We start from the raw sequence: 17,860 nt of genomic DNA, 5'->3' as shown, positions 1-17,860 counted from the left end.
TGTATGGGTCTGCAATGTAACTGTTAAATAATTTAGTTAGATGTGAATGTGTTGAGGTGAACTTCTTTAACCAGAAATTTGCTATTTTGTCACTTCCAGGGGCTTTCCAATTGTGCATAGAATTAATTGCTTGGGTGACTTCATGTTGCAAAATTATCACTTCAGGCATTTGTGGTATCATCTTGTATGTGTCTGTTTCTGCTTGTATCCACCGTGCATGCCTGTTATGTTGTACCGGGTTTGACCATATGTTGCTCCAGAAGTGTTCCATGTCTGTTATGTTTGGTGGATTGTTTATTTTAATGTGTGTGTTATCTATTGTCTGGTAAAATTTCTTTTGGTTTGTGTTGAATGTTTGGTTTTGTTTCCTTCTATTTTCACTTTTTTTGTATCTTCTGAGTCGTTTGGCTAATGCTTGTAATTTCTGCTTCTTTTCGCCTAATTGCTCTGTCGCTTCTTGTTGTGAGATTTTACCTAACCTTTTTCGTTTTTATTCCGAGATTTCATTTCTTATAAATTGTGTTAGCTGTCCGATGTCTTTTCTCAGTTTTTCTATTTTGATCTGTAGCCTGTGTTGCCATGCTGGTTTTGTGGGTTTCGTTTGTGTGTTGGTTGGTTCTGATCTCTGCCTAGTGTGTATATTTAGTGTAGTGAGTGCTCCTATATAAAGCAGTAGTTGTAACTCTTCCATAGTTGTGTTTTCATTTATTTTGTTGTGTATGATTGTCTTGATAGTTTTTATTGTTGTTTCGACTTGTGGGTTATTTGGCGGTCTATGCAAGAATGGTCTAATGTCTGTATTTGTGTCTTTGTATTCTATATATGTTAGCTGAAATTTTTCTTCTATATCTAACATCTGTGTCACTTCGTGTTCTATTTGTGCTTGTTCTGGTGGCTGTCTTAAGATTTCGTTTTCCTCTGATTGTTTAATTGGTGCATGTTGTTCTTTGTTTGTTTACTCTGAGATGTTTAAGTCCATTACTGTATTTTCTTCTTCTTCTGATTGCACATTATTTTGTTCCAGTATTTGTTGTACTTGATGTTTGATGTTTTCTAATTCTGACTGGGGTATCCTGTTATTTTTTATTATTACACGGATCTGATCAGCTAGTCGTTGTTCTGTTAAAAATTTTAATTCTGGGTATCTGGTAATAAATGTTGTGTATACTTGTGATCTGTATCCAGTTGTGTTGGTTCCTAGGTTTGTTGCTTGGTAATAACAGAACATGAGGTGTCGATTAACTTCCTATGACCATCTCATCCTCTGTCTTTGTTTTCCTTCTAGGGTGGTTGCAGGAAGCATGTCCTGCAAAACACCTCTATTTGGATTTGAATCATTTTCCAGTTGGCTAGCAGTGTCGTTACCATTGTGGGCGGGCATAGGGTTCAAGCGTCGTCCCCGACCATGACGGAGCTTGTCCGAGGCTTCTTTAGTTCTGTCCTGAACCAACTAATCACACTAAAAGGGGGGTTAGCCCTATTAGTGGTTTGTTCTTTTCGTCGCCTTTTACGACTGGCAGAACATACCGGAGGCCGATTCTTTTCCCGGGCCTCCACGGGGTTTATTATTATTATTATTATTATTATTATTATTATTATTATTATTATTATTATCATTATCATCATCAATATTGTCTCACCTGTTTATGTGCCGTATTCTTCTCGGGAATGAAAGACGCGAGAGGTGGTGACAGGATAAAGTGAACTGACAACGACAAGTTCAAAATTCTGCAGTGTTTATTATTACACATATCTCTGACCGGGCAGTATACACCTCGGCCTCAGTAATACAGAAAACAACAGCAGTGGGCTGTGGCAACTTTAGTTACTAGTGGCTCAGCAGTGCCCGACTCTGCGCAAACGTAGGAGGCAAACACTAAAAATGAAATTAAGAAAAGGCCCTGAGAGGCGACACACTGCATTTCCATAAAGTGCTCCCGGGCTGCTCGCAGTCTTGTCCGTGGCGTACGGAGATCCAGACGCGCACGTGACTCGGCGTGGGCTTATCTTCGTCCTCCTCCCCCCACTCCACGTCACAAAGTACCACTGTGGCAATGCAAACAGCGCAAGAACTGAAGCGGTGCAAAAAGTGCCAGCTTCGGAGTTCAGTTTGACACACACGAGCTTACGACAGCACGCACTGCCTCGAATGTGTCCACGTGTTAATGTACAGTACCTTATTGCAATCGATGTCCTTAAAAATAATTATTCAACTATCACATGCGTGGTTCACTACAGCTACAATAATCTTATTAATGCCAGCTTACATTTTGTGAAGACTCATCTTCACTACCATCAACATGGGAAAACAGCCTCACTGCTCGATATTTCATAATAAAATAAATAATTATCAACGATAATGCCGATGGCACAAAAAACACACACACACACACACACACACACACAGACACACACACTATATATGCACAATACATTACATATTCTGTCTCTCTGCACCAACTGCGCTGTTAATGACAAATGACTTCCTTTCAAATCAACAGCAACATACATTGCAAAAGGACTCTTGTGCCCCATCACACGCTTTTCCCCCACAATCTAATCACAAATGTACACCGAATTAAGCACTTTTTCCCCTTCCGCATCACATTTTCCCCCTCACTATTGTGCAGTCACAAATGTAACAGGAATTTAGATTTTTTGTTATTCCCTGCTCAAAGCAATATATGAGAATTGTACAATAACACAGGACTCCACATACAATAAACTTACAAGATAGCCTTTTGGAACATACGCACGTAACTGCCATTGCTGGTATCGAGCAGTGGTAGATAGAGCAGCACTTTTAAAAGAAATCATTAAGAAACACACTGAAAATGTGTGAACACAATAAGACTCGAGGTGACAGTTTTGCCTTAAAATTAACATACAACGCTAAAATCTCTGCCTAGACGGCAAAGGCGCCACCACAGTATACGGTGGATTATGGAAAAATGAGAGACTAACTACCTTCCGTGTTACACACCGATATTCCTCGTTAAACTTCCCTGAGCACGGGCCAGGTATCAAGTGCAGCTGGAACACTGAAAAACTTTCCAAAATAATACGGACAGCGAAAGACCTGTCACGCCCCGACAGACGGCAGCAAGCGGTAAGCGCAAAGTTCTGCTTTGTGAGAACCCTGGGCCCCCTGCCTAACCTTACACACTAACTACTTCTAACAATCGAGTGAGACTATATACAGATTTGTTTTTTAGCGTACACAAGTGTATTGCCGCCAGGTATGTTGATAAACACTGCCTGGAGCTACAAACTACAAAATTTAATTTTTTCTATACAGACTTCAATATTAGCGCGCGCGCGCACACACACACACACACACACACACACACACACACACACACACACACACACAGGTACTTATATTCTGCAAACCAGAGCACGGACTACATCAAAAACACATTACGCTTGCTCTTACGGAAACAACTGCTTGAAAAATAAACTCTGTTTTTTGACAGAAAAATTAAACTACCATAATAATGCAACATGTGAGGCCAGCCTAAAAAAACTACCAGGAAAATTAATTTCCCACTTTTAATTTATTTTTAATCACATTTTTAAGGGAACTGCTCCCCTCACAATAAAGTCTAGCACGGAATATAGTAACAAAGAGAATTGTTTGCGATTAAAGGGAGAATTATAAAGTGCAGCGCACTGCAACAATATTTTTCGCCTCACATCAATACGAACGGACCAAAAAATAGTCGATGACCGCAAAAGACGAACCTGTGCAGAATGTGACAGTGATGCCAATACGCAGTTTGTCTTACCCCGTGGTGAACTGTGTAGTTGCTACCGGCAAATCTATTTCGAAAAATTGCAATGTCGTGAATGTGAGAAGTGTCAGACCGGGTAGATAAGCGTCATTTTCCAAAGAGGACAACAGATCTGTCCGATACTCGAGCAGACGTTTTTATTGTGGGGAGAGAGCAGCTCCCTGCACAATTCGGCTGGCTCCGGAAGAGGACGAGGATCAGTCTCGTGTCAGAATCGCTCGGCCGGGGTCGGCGACTTCCGCGGGCGCAGCGTACGTCCGACACACTCCAGCCACAGATGCGAAGCCTCGTGGAGAAAAGTGACGTATTACACGTCTCTTGCCAATTCCGTACAGTGGGCAAAAAAGACGTGCAGAGCTAATGTACAGAGTTAAGCTAGTGTTTGTACAAGAGATCCTGAGGTATCGGTGAAATTCCAGTTGTACACGTCCGCCCCCTCACCCGGTATCACGTGGCAGTTTTAGTGTCACCGAGTCCGTGTGGCAATTTTTGGGGTTCGACCTCTACTCCGACTGTAGCTGCTCCTCAGCTCCGACGACACCCCAGGGCAGCGACTGGTGTACACAAAGAGGCCGCACTGTTCTCCACTGCAGTAGGGGCATCGCTGGCACTCGCTACGAGTGAATGCACAGTCAGCTGCCCGCTAAGAATGGGAAACTTAATGCGCAACCTACAAATCTTCGGAGGTGTTCAGTCCGTGCCACAGTTCTCGCCTGTCACCCGTGGCTGAGAACCCGAGTCTCCACTCCCGCTGTCCGTCAGTGTAGACCCAGTTCTGACAAAACACACTCAGTTCGACGAGAAATTTTCCAGGGCTGCAAGTCGGCCCGGCACTGCGTCCCGATTCGGATGCGGAGAATCCGAACGAGGTGTCAGCCACCGGCGGAGTGCCCGGCACGCGAATGACTCGCCACGGACGAACCGGCGAGACGTGCGGCAGGTGGGCTACGGAGCTCCCCTTCACTCCCCGCCGGAGACGGTGACCTCCCTCCAGCCGGCAGAGGCCGTCACTGCCGCAGGCGTGGGTGCCGGAGGAGGGGTGTCGGAGACCTCGCTGCCCCCACCGCCACCCTCCTCTTCTGCACCAGACGTGGTTGCCGGAGTAGCATCGTCCGAACCGAGGCCACCTGCAAAGAGTACAATTTCAGTTTATTTCATTGTTCATTGATACATGGAAAGAAAGTAAGTGAATGTAAATAATGGATTACGTAGGCAGACTGAGCCAGAAAGAAGTGGAACAAGTAAAAATGTGATACAATAAAACAATGAGGGAGAGGGAGAGAAGGAGGGGGTGACGGAGAGGGAGAGGGAGAGGGAGAGGGAGAGAAGGAGGGTGAGGGGGAGACTCAGAAAAGGAGAGGGGCAGAGAGAGAGAGAGAGAGAGAGAGAGAGAGAGAGAGAGAGAGAGAGAGAGAGAGAGAGAGAGAGAGAGAGAGAGAGAGAGAGAGAGACTATCTCTGAAGATTAAAAGTTTTCTGCACACTGTTACGTTCTGTGATTCTAAGCGAAACACATGGGATGCAACAAAATTCCTCCTGTGGCACTATGGCAGGAAATACAGCTTGCCTGTTTCTGCATCAGACAGATTGCTTGTTGATTCCCCATAAGGTTGATTCCCCATATCATCTATACACCCCAGCCAGTTAAAAAAAAAATAATCATTGTGTAATCTGATCTAATCTTCCCAGCTGTCACCCTGATATTAACATTTCCACCATAATATTCTGAATGTTGTCATTTATAAGAGCTTGCAAAAAAGATTTTGTATCGTCTACTCTATATATAGTGTATTTTGTTGGACCAGATGTCGGTTTTACAATGCTTGTATCGACGCTCTATCAGTTTACAGAAAACGTTCTAATTGGTGTGATGAATGAGAGGTAGCTTGTGATGTAGAAAAATTCAATTTAATGCATATCAGTAGGAAAACACATCCCGTGATGTCTGAATACAGTGTCGTGCTGCACTGTTCACCACATTCAGATCGATTAAACATCTCGATGTAACCTTGTAAAGTGGTACGAAATGGAATGAACATTTAAGGACAGCAGTAGCGAAATAGGATAGTCGATTGTGGCATATTGGGAAAATTTTAGAACAATTGTTAGAACATTTGTGCAACCCATTCTTGAGTGTAATGCTGGAGTGTTTGGGTTCCCCGCCAAATCGGATTAAAGGTAGATATTGAAGCAATTCAGAGGTGGGCTGCAAGATTTGTTAACTGACTGGCTCGACCAACACACACATATTGCCGAGACACTTCACGAACTCATCGGAATCCTCAGAACTTCGACAACATTCTTTTCGTGAAACACTATTGAGAAATTTTAAGGAACTAGTGTTTGATACAGACTGAAAAACAATTCTACTGCTACACGTAAGGACCGTGAAGATAACACATAAAAATTAGGGCTCAAACGGAAAAATACGGCGGGGCAAATAAAAGAGGCCCGGGCCAGTGTATACGACTGGATGTGAATGTGCGCACCACATTATGCCCAACACACGATCCTCACACGTTCAGAGTGTAGTGTGGGCTTCAGTGTGATTGGAGCGGTACAAAGGGGACAAGGGTACTCCCAGTGTTCACTGTGGCAAGTTACACGACAGAGTTGCGGATTCAGTGCGGTAGCTGTTTGGTGACAAGTTTAATAGTGTCAAAGTGCCAGCGAAGAGTGCCGTGCAACACTCAGTTTGAAAATGGCGTCAGACGGGATCAGTTTCAACAAGTCAAAAATATACCGAAATGTGCCGCACGCCAAAAATGTGGCTGCATTTCACCAGAAAATGTTTCAGAGTCCTACCAAATCGACCTGACGCCTGTCGCAAGATACTGGCGTATCACGTCAATCGTGGTGACGAATACTCTGAGTGGACCTATTCTCCGGACCACCTTTATTTGCTCCACCCTGTATATAGACACTCTCAATTCCCTAACTCTATTTGTGAGTGAAACAGGATACACTAGGTACGAAGTACCTTTTGCCGTGCGCTGTACCGTGGCTTGCAGAGTACGTATGCAGATTTATATGGAACAAGTTTGTTTCCAAATGAGGCACACATTTCGTGCCACCAACATTTGCACTGTTGTGCATTTATTTTCAGTGCAATAAAAGAAACAATGATACACGAGGACAAGAAACAAAGCAAAACACAATCCTTTATACGGCGACTCTCAGAAAATCTCTCTCCAATCCCCCCAATTTTGCAGGTCGAGTTTGGGCTCACCTTGTATATGGAGGATAGCTTTACGTGTGGCAGAGATATTACCAAATGATGATTAAACAAGACTGAAGCCAATGAAAATGTGTGAATTGAGGAAACTGGAAGATGAGGGTTGCGAAAACAGGCTGAGGAATGAGGTGGAGTTGAAAAGAGTTGGAGAGTACAGGAGCCTTTTCGAGATAGGAAAGAGACAGGAAACTTGGCTACGTCATATATTGAAAAGACAGTGTCTACTCCAGCAAGGAGCTGAAGGGATACAGAAAAAGGATGTGGAAGGTATCAACTAACGGACAGGTCCAGGAGAAAAGTGAGTTCTAAGCAGAGCTAAAGAGAAAAGCACGAGGCAGTGGGTGGGCAAGTTCCGTACCAGAACTGCTGGTATGCAGAACAATCCTGACACTGCAGTTATTTGATGGTGCACAGTACGGATCTTCACACTTTTTGAGAGATCCGACCAGATTTCCTCAGAGATTTAACACTGCATTGTGCACAGTACAAGAGACATATATAATAACAATAAGGAGTTACAGTTTGAGTAGATACTTAAGTTGAGTGATTATGAGACATTCCACAGAGAAACGTCAATTTTTTCCCCAACTTAAAAAATGCACCCAAAATGTTAGTAACCGACACTGATAAAATAGAAATGGTTAGGAAGTTCAAGTGTCTCGGACACAGTAGTGGAACTCCACGAGCAAATGCCTAGCACCGAATTATAAATTCGACAAACAAGACATATCGGATAGAAGAATAACGAGTTAAATTTGAGGCTGAATATGCAGCACAGAAGCCCGGAAATTAAAAATCAAGTATGAAATATATCAAAACAAAGAAAAAATAGCAGAAACTGAGAAAAAGAAGATTGTCGTCTTTTCAACATTTGTGCAGAATGGTTATGCAAAAAAAAATAAAATAAAATAAAATAAAATAATAATAATAAAATTTTTTTTTAAAAAAACAGATGTTTGCACATGCCCTTGACATCAGGCTGGACCCATGAAGTTAAAAAAGACATTTAAACTCAGTTCATAAATGAAGAAGCAGTAGCACGAGAAAGAAATGATTTTACACGAAATGTGTTAAAATCACAAGGAATCCATAGCAGAAGAGTATGAAAATGTGTTTGGTGTAGTCTAAAGAAAGGATTGAAAGATACATGGTGTAATAGATGAGAGGAGGAAAAAGGAAAATCAAATGAGGAGGCCACAACAAAAGAAAATATGGAAAGAAGTCATGACTGATAGTAAGTGGTAATACAGTAATGTCAGTCTAATGTACATTGATCTAAGTAACGTTAACAGTTAGAGTAAGATGGGGAGTACTAATACAGAGGCATGGTGCAACACAGAATGGATGAAGCCTAGAGAAGAAAATAACTGGATAAGACTTTACTCTCCCATTGGATGTAAGAGTGCTTTTGGACGAGATGTAGCAAACACAGTAATTTATTCTGGAGTCGTACAGCTGAAACTGTAAAGGAAGATTAAGTGTTACACAATGCTGGGCCACCCAGACTGGTCGCTGCAGTTACGGAATGATGACAAGTACTTGATCTGACAGGGAATGTAATGAGGATAACAGTCGCTAAGGAACCACTGGACAGAACTGAGGGAGTGAATACCGTATTTACTCCAATCTAAGCCGCACTTTTTTACGGTTTTTGTAATCCAAAAAACCGCCTGCAAAGCAAGCAGAAGTTCTGAAAAATGTTGGTAGGTGCCGCCACAACTAACTTCTGCCGTCGAATATATGTAGTGCTACACAGGCATGCTTTGTAGGCACAAAGATAAATACTGGCGCCAAAAACTCTGCGCCAGTAAATTTAAAAAAAAGTGAAAGATGAGTTTTTTTTTCTCCGCCCCGAGTTTCGACCACTACATTTTCATTTTCATACATTATCCAACGAAGTAAATACAAATTCTGTATTGTTCATCTTCGAATGTAGCAGCATTTCAAAGTACTACGAAAATCCGACTGGCAACACTGTTTGGCATGTTTGTCAATATGGCCAACTCTACGTTCTGAATTTTTTCCTACCTGTGAGAAGAGATTGTTGCTAATAGGAACCTGATGAAATGTGAATCACATGCAGTATTCTCTTCACCATAAGAATAATACGAATATAAACATTTTGCCACGTATTCTTTCGTGTTTGCTACTATCTCATTTACATCATGTCTGCCTAACAAACTACAAAACTAGAGTGAGACAACAGCAAATGCGGAAGAATATACGTATCGTGTCATGTTTATATTCGTATTATTCTTATGCCTAATAGAGATACAGTCAGAAATGAAGCAAGGCAACTGACTAGATTTTAAAATCTAAGATGACTAATTTCCGTGCAGAATTTGATGTACTAAAGAAGTGGCCACAAAGATTTTCAAACGGAGAAAAATTTTCGCTAAACTCTCGTTCAGAACATGTTCTATCATACGCAGTTTATTATTTGGTTCTTGATGATCATTATCAAAGAAAGCAGCAGTGTAAGTAACAACAAATAGCAGTCTCTTGCCATTGTTTCGCTAATGAGACGATTCCTCTCTTTTTTTTATTGTAAGCGGCGGTAGCGCGCACAAAAGCAAGCCATGCCGCGAGCGGCGACAGGCCGTAAACACACACTATCAGAATGTGACAAACAATGCACGACACAGTACAGTAACGCATTTTCAGCTTAGAGTGACGTAAACACCTATAACAAAGAGAATGGCACTTATCAGATCAAAGCAAAATAAGCAATCGATTCAAACCAGACGAAGCACGTGAAAAAGGAAGGGTACCCGTACAAAATACGGACAGAGCGCCTGACGCATAGCAGTGGCTACCTGGTAAAGCTTAACTGCTAAGCTTACGACTCGAACCAAACTACTGTAGCTGTATCTTCATTCATTCGACCTAAATTGTCTCTCATATTACAATGGACCAACTTTGTTTCAATTTGGAGGTGCAGCCTAAAACTTTTCTCTCCCCTCGAATTTCGAGTCTCAAATTTCAGGTGAGGCTTAAATTCGAGTAAATACGGCATCACATTGCCAATCCGGTCACATCCACCATAACTCAGCAAGAAGATGACATTTGTACTTGACGCAAATATGAACTTACACGAGACTTTAGAACTTAATTTTCTTCTTTAAGAGCTCCAGACTCTTCCTGAACTGTATTTTCTTCGGTAGTTATTTTATTTTGGATTAAAATAAGAAAATTAGAGTGTGGAACCACCACTATAAAAAGGTTATCAACAGTTTGTACACAAATCAGACTGCAGTTAGAGTCTGAGGACATGAAAGGAAACCGGTAGTTGTGAAGGGAGTGAGATAGGGTTGTAGCCTATCCCAAATGTTTTTCAATGTGCACAATGAGCAAGCAGTAAGGAAAACCAACTGAAGTTCAGTGTGAATAAACAGAGGACTCCCACGACACTGTAATTCTGTCACAGATGGTGAAGAACTTTGAAGAGCAGCTGAACGAAACGAATAGCACACTGAAAAATAGGTTGCAAGATAAACAATGTCGTTTATCTCGCAACAGCTGTTCGACGAAAGCCACAAAGAGTAACGGAACGCAGGAGAATCGAATTGGGTGTGCCTAAGGAATTACATTAGGAAATGGTGAGTTCTGCTGCTTCAGGGTGTATACATGGACAAGGAAAAAAAAATTCCCGGGTTTTTCCTGGATTTCCCTGTTGAAAATACACGTTCTCCCGGGTGAACATACACTCTTCCCATATTAAGTGATATCGGTGATAGTATACTTTTCCTAGGCACTGTAAGACTCATCACACCTTTGAATGTTTCTGGTTTTATACGCCGACGTAGAATTTCCCAGCACTTTAGAAAATGAAACTCAGGGGGGGGGGAAAAACATGTTCTGGAAAGATCCTTGATGCAAAGCAACATGTACACTGCATATTTTCGTTTTATGAAGGTATAAATTCGAATATCATCAAACACCGCATCTTACTTTCCAAAGCATTGAAATCGAGATTGCGATGCGCTTTTGTAAGCCAGTCATAGCTCAAGTCACGTGATCTCGCCAGCTGATGACAGCATAGGACACGTGATGTAGTCAGCCAATTGGAAGATCACTCTTAAGTAACGCGAACACCCAAAAAAGAAAAGTTAATGGTTTAAATTAATATACATAGTGTTGTTACAAGAAAAAGAAAGCTTTCACATATAATCGTGGTCTCTAAGATTAATAAGCTGCAAGCGAAGCTAAGCTTGCACATATAATATAGATTTTTTGCACGCGTTACATTTTAAGATATATCACACAAATGAGCCAGTAAAATTTTTAAATAATGACGTAAATGTCTGCTCTTCTGGGCTCAAAATTCTTCTAGGTGGTCGTCCTCAAAGGATTGATTTTTAATTGAGAGTCAAGCACTCTGTGATTACAGAGCTCATAAACATAGGCATAAGAATTAAACAATGGAAAAATCCACTCAGTTGCCGGAGTAATTTTTGTGAGTTGTGTTTGCGCGAGTGCGTGTTTGTCGTATAATTTTGATGAAGGTCTTAATGGCCAAAAGCTATATTTGTGCCTATCTGCTATATGGTGAGTAGCAACTTTCCTTTTCACAGACAGACATATGAAACGTATTAATGTTAATAATTATTTAATTACTTCATTACGATACCCATTGCTACAAGTTGGGCAATGATTCGAGATGAACAGTGTGTTTGGAAGTAGTATCAAAAAAAAAAAAAACAGAAACAGACTGTAATGTCAGATATGGCAGCAAATAGACATACCACATTGCTCATCATGTTTCCACTGGGAGTGGTGCTCAAGTACAGTAAAGATTGAAATAAACTGAAGGATTTGGCTTAGCTACTACAGTAGTACAAGTTTATATGCCAACTCTGCAGATAACGAAGAAATTGAAGAAATGTATGATGAACTAAAAGAAATTATTCAGATAGTGAAGGGAGACGAAAATTTAATAGTCATGGGTGACTGGAATTCGAGTGTAGGAAAAGGGAAAGAAAGAAACATAGTAGGTGAATATGGATTGGGGCTAAGAAATGAAAGAGGAAGCCGCCTGGTAGAATTTTGCACAGAGCACAACTTAACCATAGCTAACACTTGGTTTAAGAATCATGATAGAAGGTTGTATACATGGAAGAACCCTGGAGATACTAAAAGGTATCAGATAGATTATATAATGGTAAGACAGAGATTTAGGAACCAGGTTTTAAATTGTAAGACATTTCCAGGGGCAGATGTGGATTCTGACCACAATGTATTGGTTATGACCTGTAAATTAAAACTGAAGAAACTGCAAAAAGGGGGGGAATTTAAGGAGATGGGACCTGGATAAACTGAACGAACCAGAGGTTGTACAGAGTTTCAGGGAGAGCATAAGGGAACAATTGACAGGAATGGGGGAAAGAAATACAATAGAAGAAGAATGGGTAGCTTTGAGGGATGAAATAGTGAAGGCAGCAGAGGATCAAGTAGGTAAAAAGACGAGGGCTAGTAGAAATGCTTGGGTAACAGAAGAAATGTTGAATTCAATTGATGAAAGGAGAAAATATAAAAATGCAGTAAATGAAGCAGGCAAAAAGGAATACAAACGTCTCAAAAACGAGATCAACAGGAAGTGCAAAATGGCTAAGCAGGGATGGCTAGAGGACAAATGTAAGGATGTAGAGGCTTATCTCACTAGGGGTAAGATAGATACTGCCTACAGGAAAATTAAAGAGACCTTTGGAGAGAAGAGAACCACTTGTATGAACATCAAGAGTTCAGATGCAACACAGTTCTAAGCAAAGAAGGGAAAGCAGAAAGGTGGAAGCAGTATATAGAGCGTCCATACAAGGGCGATGTACTTGAGGACAATATTATGTAAATGAAAGAGGATGTAGATGAAGACGAAATGGGAGATACGATACTGCGTGAAGAGTTTGACAGAGCACTGAAAGACCTGAGTCGAAACAAGGCCCCGGGAGTAGACAACATTCCATTAGAACTACTGACAGCCTTGGGAGAGCCAGTCCTGACAAAACTCTACCATCTGGTGAGCAAGATGTATGAAACAGGCGAAATACCCTCAGACTTCAAGAAGAATATAATAATACCAATCCCAAAGAAAGCAGGTGTTGACAGATGTGAAAATTACCGAACAATCAGTTGAATAAGCCACAGCTGCAAAATACTAACACGAATTCTTTACAGACGAATGGAAAAACTGGTAGAAGCGGACCTCGGGGAAGATCAGTTTGGATTCCGTAGAAATACTGGAACATGTGAGGCAATACTGACCTTACGACTTATCTTAGAAGAAAGATTAAGGAAAGGCAAACCTACGTTTCTAGCATTTGTAGACTTAGAGAAAGCTTTTGACAATGTTGATTGGAATACTCTCTTTCAAATTCTAAAGGTGGCAGGGGTAAAATACAGGGAGCGAAAGGCTGTTTACAATTTGTACAGAAACCAGATGGCAGTTATAAGAGTCGAGGGACATGAAAGGGAAGCAGTGGTTGGGAAGGGAGTAAGACAGGGTTGTAGCCTCTCCCCAGTGTTATTCAATCTGTATATTGAGCAAACAGTAATGGCAACAAAAGAAAAATTCGGAGTAGGTATTAAAATCCATGGAGAAGAAATAAAAACTTTGAGGTTCGCCGATGACATTGTAATTCTGTCAGAGACAGCAAAGGACTTGGAAGAGCAGTGGAACGGAATGGACAGTGTCTTGAAGGGAGGATATAAGATGAACATCAACAAAAGCAAAACGAGGATAATGGAATGTAGTCGAATTAAGTCGGGTGATGTTGAGGGTATTAGATTAGGAAATGAGACACTTAAAATAGTAAAGGAGTTTTGCTATTTGGGGAGCAAAATAACTGATGATGGTCAAAGTAGAGAGGATATAAAATGTAGACTGGCAATGGCAAGGAAAGCGTTTCTGAAGAAGAGAAATTTGTTAACTTCGAGTATAGATTTAAGTGTCAGGAAGTCATTTCTGAAAGTATTTGTATGGAGTGTAGCCATGTATGGAAGTGAAACATGGACAGTAAATAGTTTGGACAAGAAGAGAATAGAAGCTTTGGAAATGTGGTGCTACAGAAGAATGCTGAAGATTAGATGGGTAGATCACATAACTAATGAGGAAGTTTTGAATAGGATTGGGGAGAAGAGAAGTTTGTGGCACAACTTGACTAGAAGAAGGGATCGGTTGGCAGGACATGTTGTGAGGCATCAAGGGATCACCAATTTAGTATTGGAGGGCAGTGTGGAGCGTAAAAATCGTAGAGGGGGGCCAAGAGATGAATACACTAAGCAGATTCAGAAGGATGTAGGCTGCAGTAGGTACTGGGAGATGAAGAAGCTTGCATAGGATAGAGTAGCATGGAGAGCTGCATCAAATCAGTGTCAGGACTGAAGACCACAACAACAACAACAACAACAATGATTTTGTTCTTTCCTTACCAACTTTCATAAAGCATGAAGTAATGTGATAACCACCCTCAAACATTACATCTTGCATCACATGAATCTGAGCCAGTGATCTGTGGTGGAAATAGTGGCAGCTTGCTGCAAATATTCAGAAGTGTAAAACTGCGCTCACAAAATGCAGATCTGTAAACAATCGACTCACATAAATACTGGGATGTACCAATTAGTAGAGTAGATTGGGCAATCACACAGGGGCTCAGTCGTATGTAAGGCAATTTGTTGTGAGGGCACTGGGAAAATACAGGCAGTTTGCAGAGGAGACAGCTTACAACTCACTTCTGCGTCCGATTTTAGCTTATTGCTCAAGTGTGTGGGACCCATACCAAATGTGAGTACAGACAGACGTTCAAAGTACAGAAAGAAGGCAACACAAATGGTCACAGGTTTATTTGAATCCCAGGAAAGCATCACAGAGATGCTGAAGACTCTCGACAAACATTTGAAAATAGGTACTGACGACCATCTCTTGAAATTGAATGTAGGAATATAACAGAACCCACAACATTTCGGTCCCAGACAGATTGAGAAGACAAGATTCACTTTCAGAATGAGATTCTCACCCTGCAGCGGAGTGTGCGCTGATATGAAACTTCCCAGCAGATTAAAACTGTGTGCCGGACCGAAACTCAAACTCGGGACCTTTGCCTTCCGCAGGCAAGTGCTCTACCAACTGAGCTACCCAAGCACGACTCACGCCCCGTCCTCACAGCTTTACTTCTGCCAGTATCTCGTCTCCTACCTTCCAAACTGTACAGAAGCTCTCCTGCGAAGCTTGCAGAACTAGCACTCCTGAAAGAGAGGATATCGTGGAGATACGGCTTAGCCACAGCCCGGGGGATGTTTCCAGAATGAAAGGCAAAGGTCCCGAGTTCAAGTCTCGGTCCGGCACACAGTTTTAATCCGCCAGGACGTTTCATATCAGCGCACACTTTGCTGCAGAGTGAAAATCTCATTCTGGAAACATCCCCAAGGCTGTGGCTGAGCCACGTCCCCGCAATATCCTTTCTTCCAGGAGTGCTAGTTCTGCAAGGTTCGCAGGAGTGCTTCTGTAAAGTTTGGAAGGTCGGAGACGAGGTACTGGCAGAAGTAAAGATGTGAGGACTGGGCGTGAGTCGTGCTTCGGTAGCTCAGTTGGTAGAGCACTTGCCTGCGAAAGGCAAAAGGTCCCGAGTTCGAGTCTCAGTCTGGAACACACATTTAATCTGCCAGGAAGTTTCAAGATTCACTTTGTTACATCCTGTACAGAGAAACCGAACCAATCATTCTTCCTGCATTTCCTAAGCAAATGCAATGGAAAGAAGCCGTTGGACACAGCTGTCTAGCAGAAAAGTACAAGCTTGGAAAAAAAGTCACAGGATCAAATTCTGAACAGACCACGGATTTATCGATTTGCCTTTCAACTTAGCATTCACCTCTCAACGATGTGGGGATTCGCCAGAAATGAGATGTAGCTCAAATTCTGTGTCAGACTGTACGTCTCGATTCACCAGTTTAACTGAGGTACATTTTACGGACACGCAAGTCGGCAAAGTGGTGTCCGACAAAGATTTGCAACCGGCCGTTAACCCACACAAAATCATTATTACGGGAAGAAGCCGTAATAAGTGGAGCGACGGGATGTACTCACTGCCGTACAACCGACACCGCTTCGCAGAGTGTGGGTGTAGCTAGAGATGTAAACATTCATCATTGGCTCAGGTGTCCTACACAGAAGCCTAGTGACACACTCAAAACCACGGAAGGTCTTCTACAACTACACAGATTTTAAAATTCAATACAAACAATGCATATTTCAGACTGCACCTGTGTCAGGCCGAGACCGAAACCCACCACCTCGCTTTTTGCGGGTAACGCTCTCACCTGCGGAGCTGTACTGTCACTACTCACGATCTATCCCCTGCAACAGTTCTCTTCTACTTTACAAACAGAACGGCACAGGCGGTAGAGTACTGTGTGTGGATATCGAGTCACGAGTTCCGGCACACAGTTTAATCACCCCAAGTGTGAAAACAGCGGAGGGTACACATAACACTCGCACGACACCCCGGAGAGTGTGTGAACAACTGAAATCACTACTAATGCCCCCCCCCCCCCCCGACAGCACTATGGCCATCTGCCACAGTCCCCTCTTCAGTGACCGGGCACCAGACGTACCGCTGCAGTCATCTTCCTCCGGTATGGAGGCCTCTGACGTCGACGCGGCCGACGACGACTGCTGGAGTTGGTGTTGGTGCTGGCGCAGCGACGTGCCGCTCATGCCCGCTGCAATCTCCTCTCCTGCATGAGTTGTAATCAAACTGGTCAGTTTTTAACTAACAGTACACTATTCTAATAAGCAACACAATACATTTGTATTTCATGCACAAAATTCTTTTACACTTATAATAATAATAATAATAATAATAATAAAACCCGCGGAGGCCTGAGAAAAGAATAGGCCTCCCGTATGTTCTGCCAGTCGAAAAGGCGAGGAAAAGAACAAACCACTAATAGGGCTAACCCCCCTTTTAGTGTGATTACTTGGTTCAGGACAGAACTAATGAAGCCTCGGACAAGCGCCGTCATAGTCGGGGACGACGCTTGAACCCTATGCCCGCCCACAATGGTAACGACACTGCTAGCCAACTGGAAAATGATTCAAATCCAAATAGAGGTGTTTTGCAGGACATGCTTCCTGCAACCACCCTAGAAGGAAAACAAAGACAGAGGATGAGATGGTCATAGGAAGTTAATCGACACCTCATGTTCTGTTATTACCAAGCAACAAACCTAGGCACCAACACAACTGGATACAGATCACAAGTATACACAACATTTATTACCAGATACCCAGAATTAAAAATTTTAACAGAACGACGACTAGCTGATCAGATCCGTGTAATAATAAAAAATAACAGGATACCCCAGTCAGAATTAGAAAACATCAAACAACAAGTACAACAAATACTGGAACAAAATAATGTGCAATCAGAAGAAGAAGAAGAAGAAGAAGAAGAAGAAGAAGAAAATACAGTAATGGACTCAAACATCCCAGAGAAAACAAACAAAGAACAACACACATCAATTAAACAATCAGAGGAAAACGAAATCTGAAGACAGCCACCAGAACACGCACAAATAGAACACGAAGTGACACAGATGTTAGATATAGAAGAAAAATTTCAGCTGACATATATAGAATACAAAGAGACAAATACAGACATCAGACCATTCTTGCATAGAACGCCAAATAACCCACAAGTCGAAACAACAATAAAAACTATCAAGACAATCATACACAACAAAATAAATGAAAACACAACTATGGAAGAGTTACAACTACTGCTTTATATAGGAGCACTCACTACACTAAATATACACACTAGGCAGAGATCAGAACC

General features: G+C 42.0%; 1 protein-coding gene across 1 annotated transcript in view; it reads right to left on the bottom strand.

Annotated features, from left to right (window-relative positions):
- Positions 1 to 1,719: 1,719 nt before the first annotated feature.
- Positions 1,720 to 17,860, bottom strand: part of LOC124554141 (5'-AMP-activated protein kinase subunit gamma-1) — a 619,663-nt gene continuing 603,522 nt past the window's right edge. The window contains exons 13-14 of the mRNA XM_047128206.1: positions 16,635 to 16,757; positions 1,720 to 4,921 (exon numbers count right to left, since the gene is read on the bottom strand). Of these exons, the coding sequence (XP_046984162.1) occupies positions 4,755 to 4,921; positions 16,635 to 16,757 (290 nt within the window). The 3' untranslated portion in view covers positions 1,720 to 4,754. The remainder of the gene's footprint in view (positions 4,922 to 16,634; positions 16,758 to 17,860) is intronic.

The sequence above is a fragment of the Schistocerca americana genome, chromosome 11 (assembly GCF_021461395.2).
Source record: "Schistocerca americana isolate TAMUIC-IGC-003095 chromosome 11, iqSchAmer2.1, whole genome shotgun sequence".
NCBI lineage: Eukaryota > Metazoa > Arthropoda > Insecta > Orthoptera > Acrididae > Schistocerca > Schistocerca americana.
The sequence above is the reverse complement of the archived record's forward strand: the minus strand, read 5'-3'. Positions and strand labels throughout refer to the sequence as shown.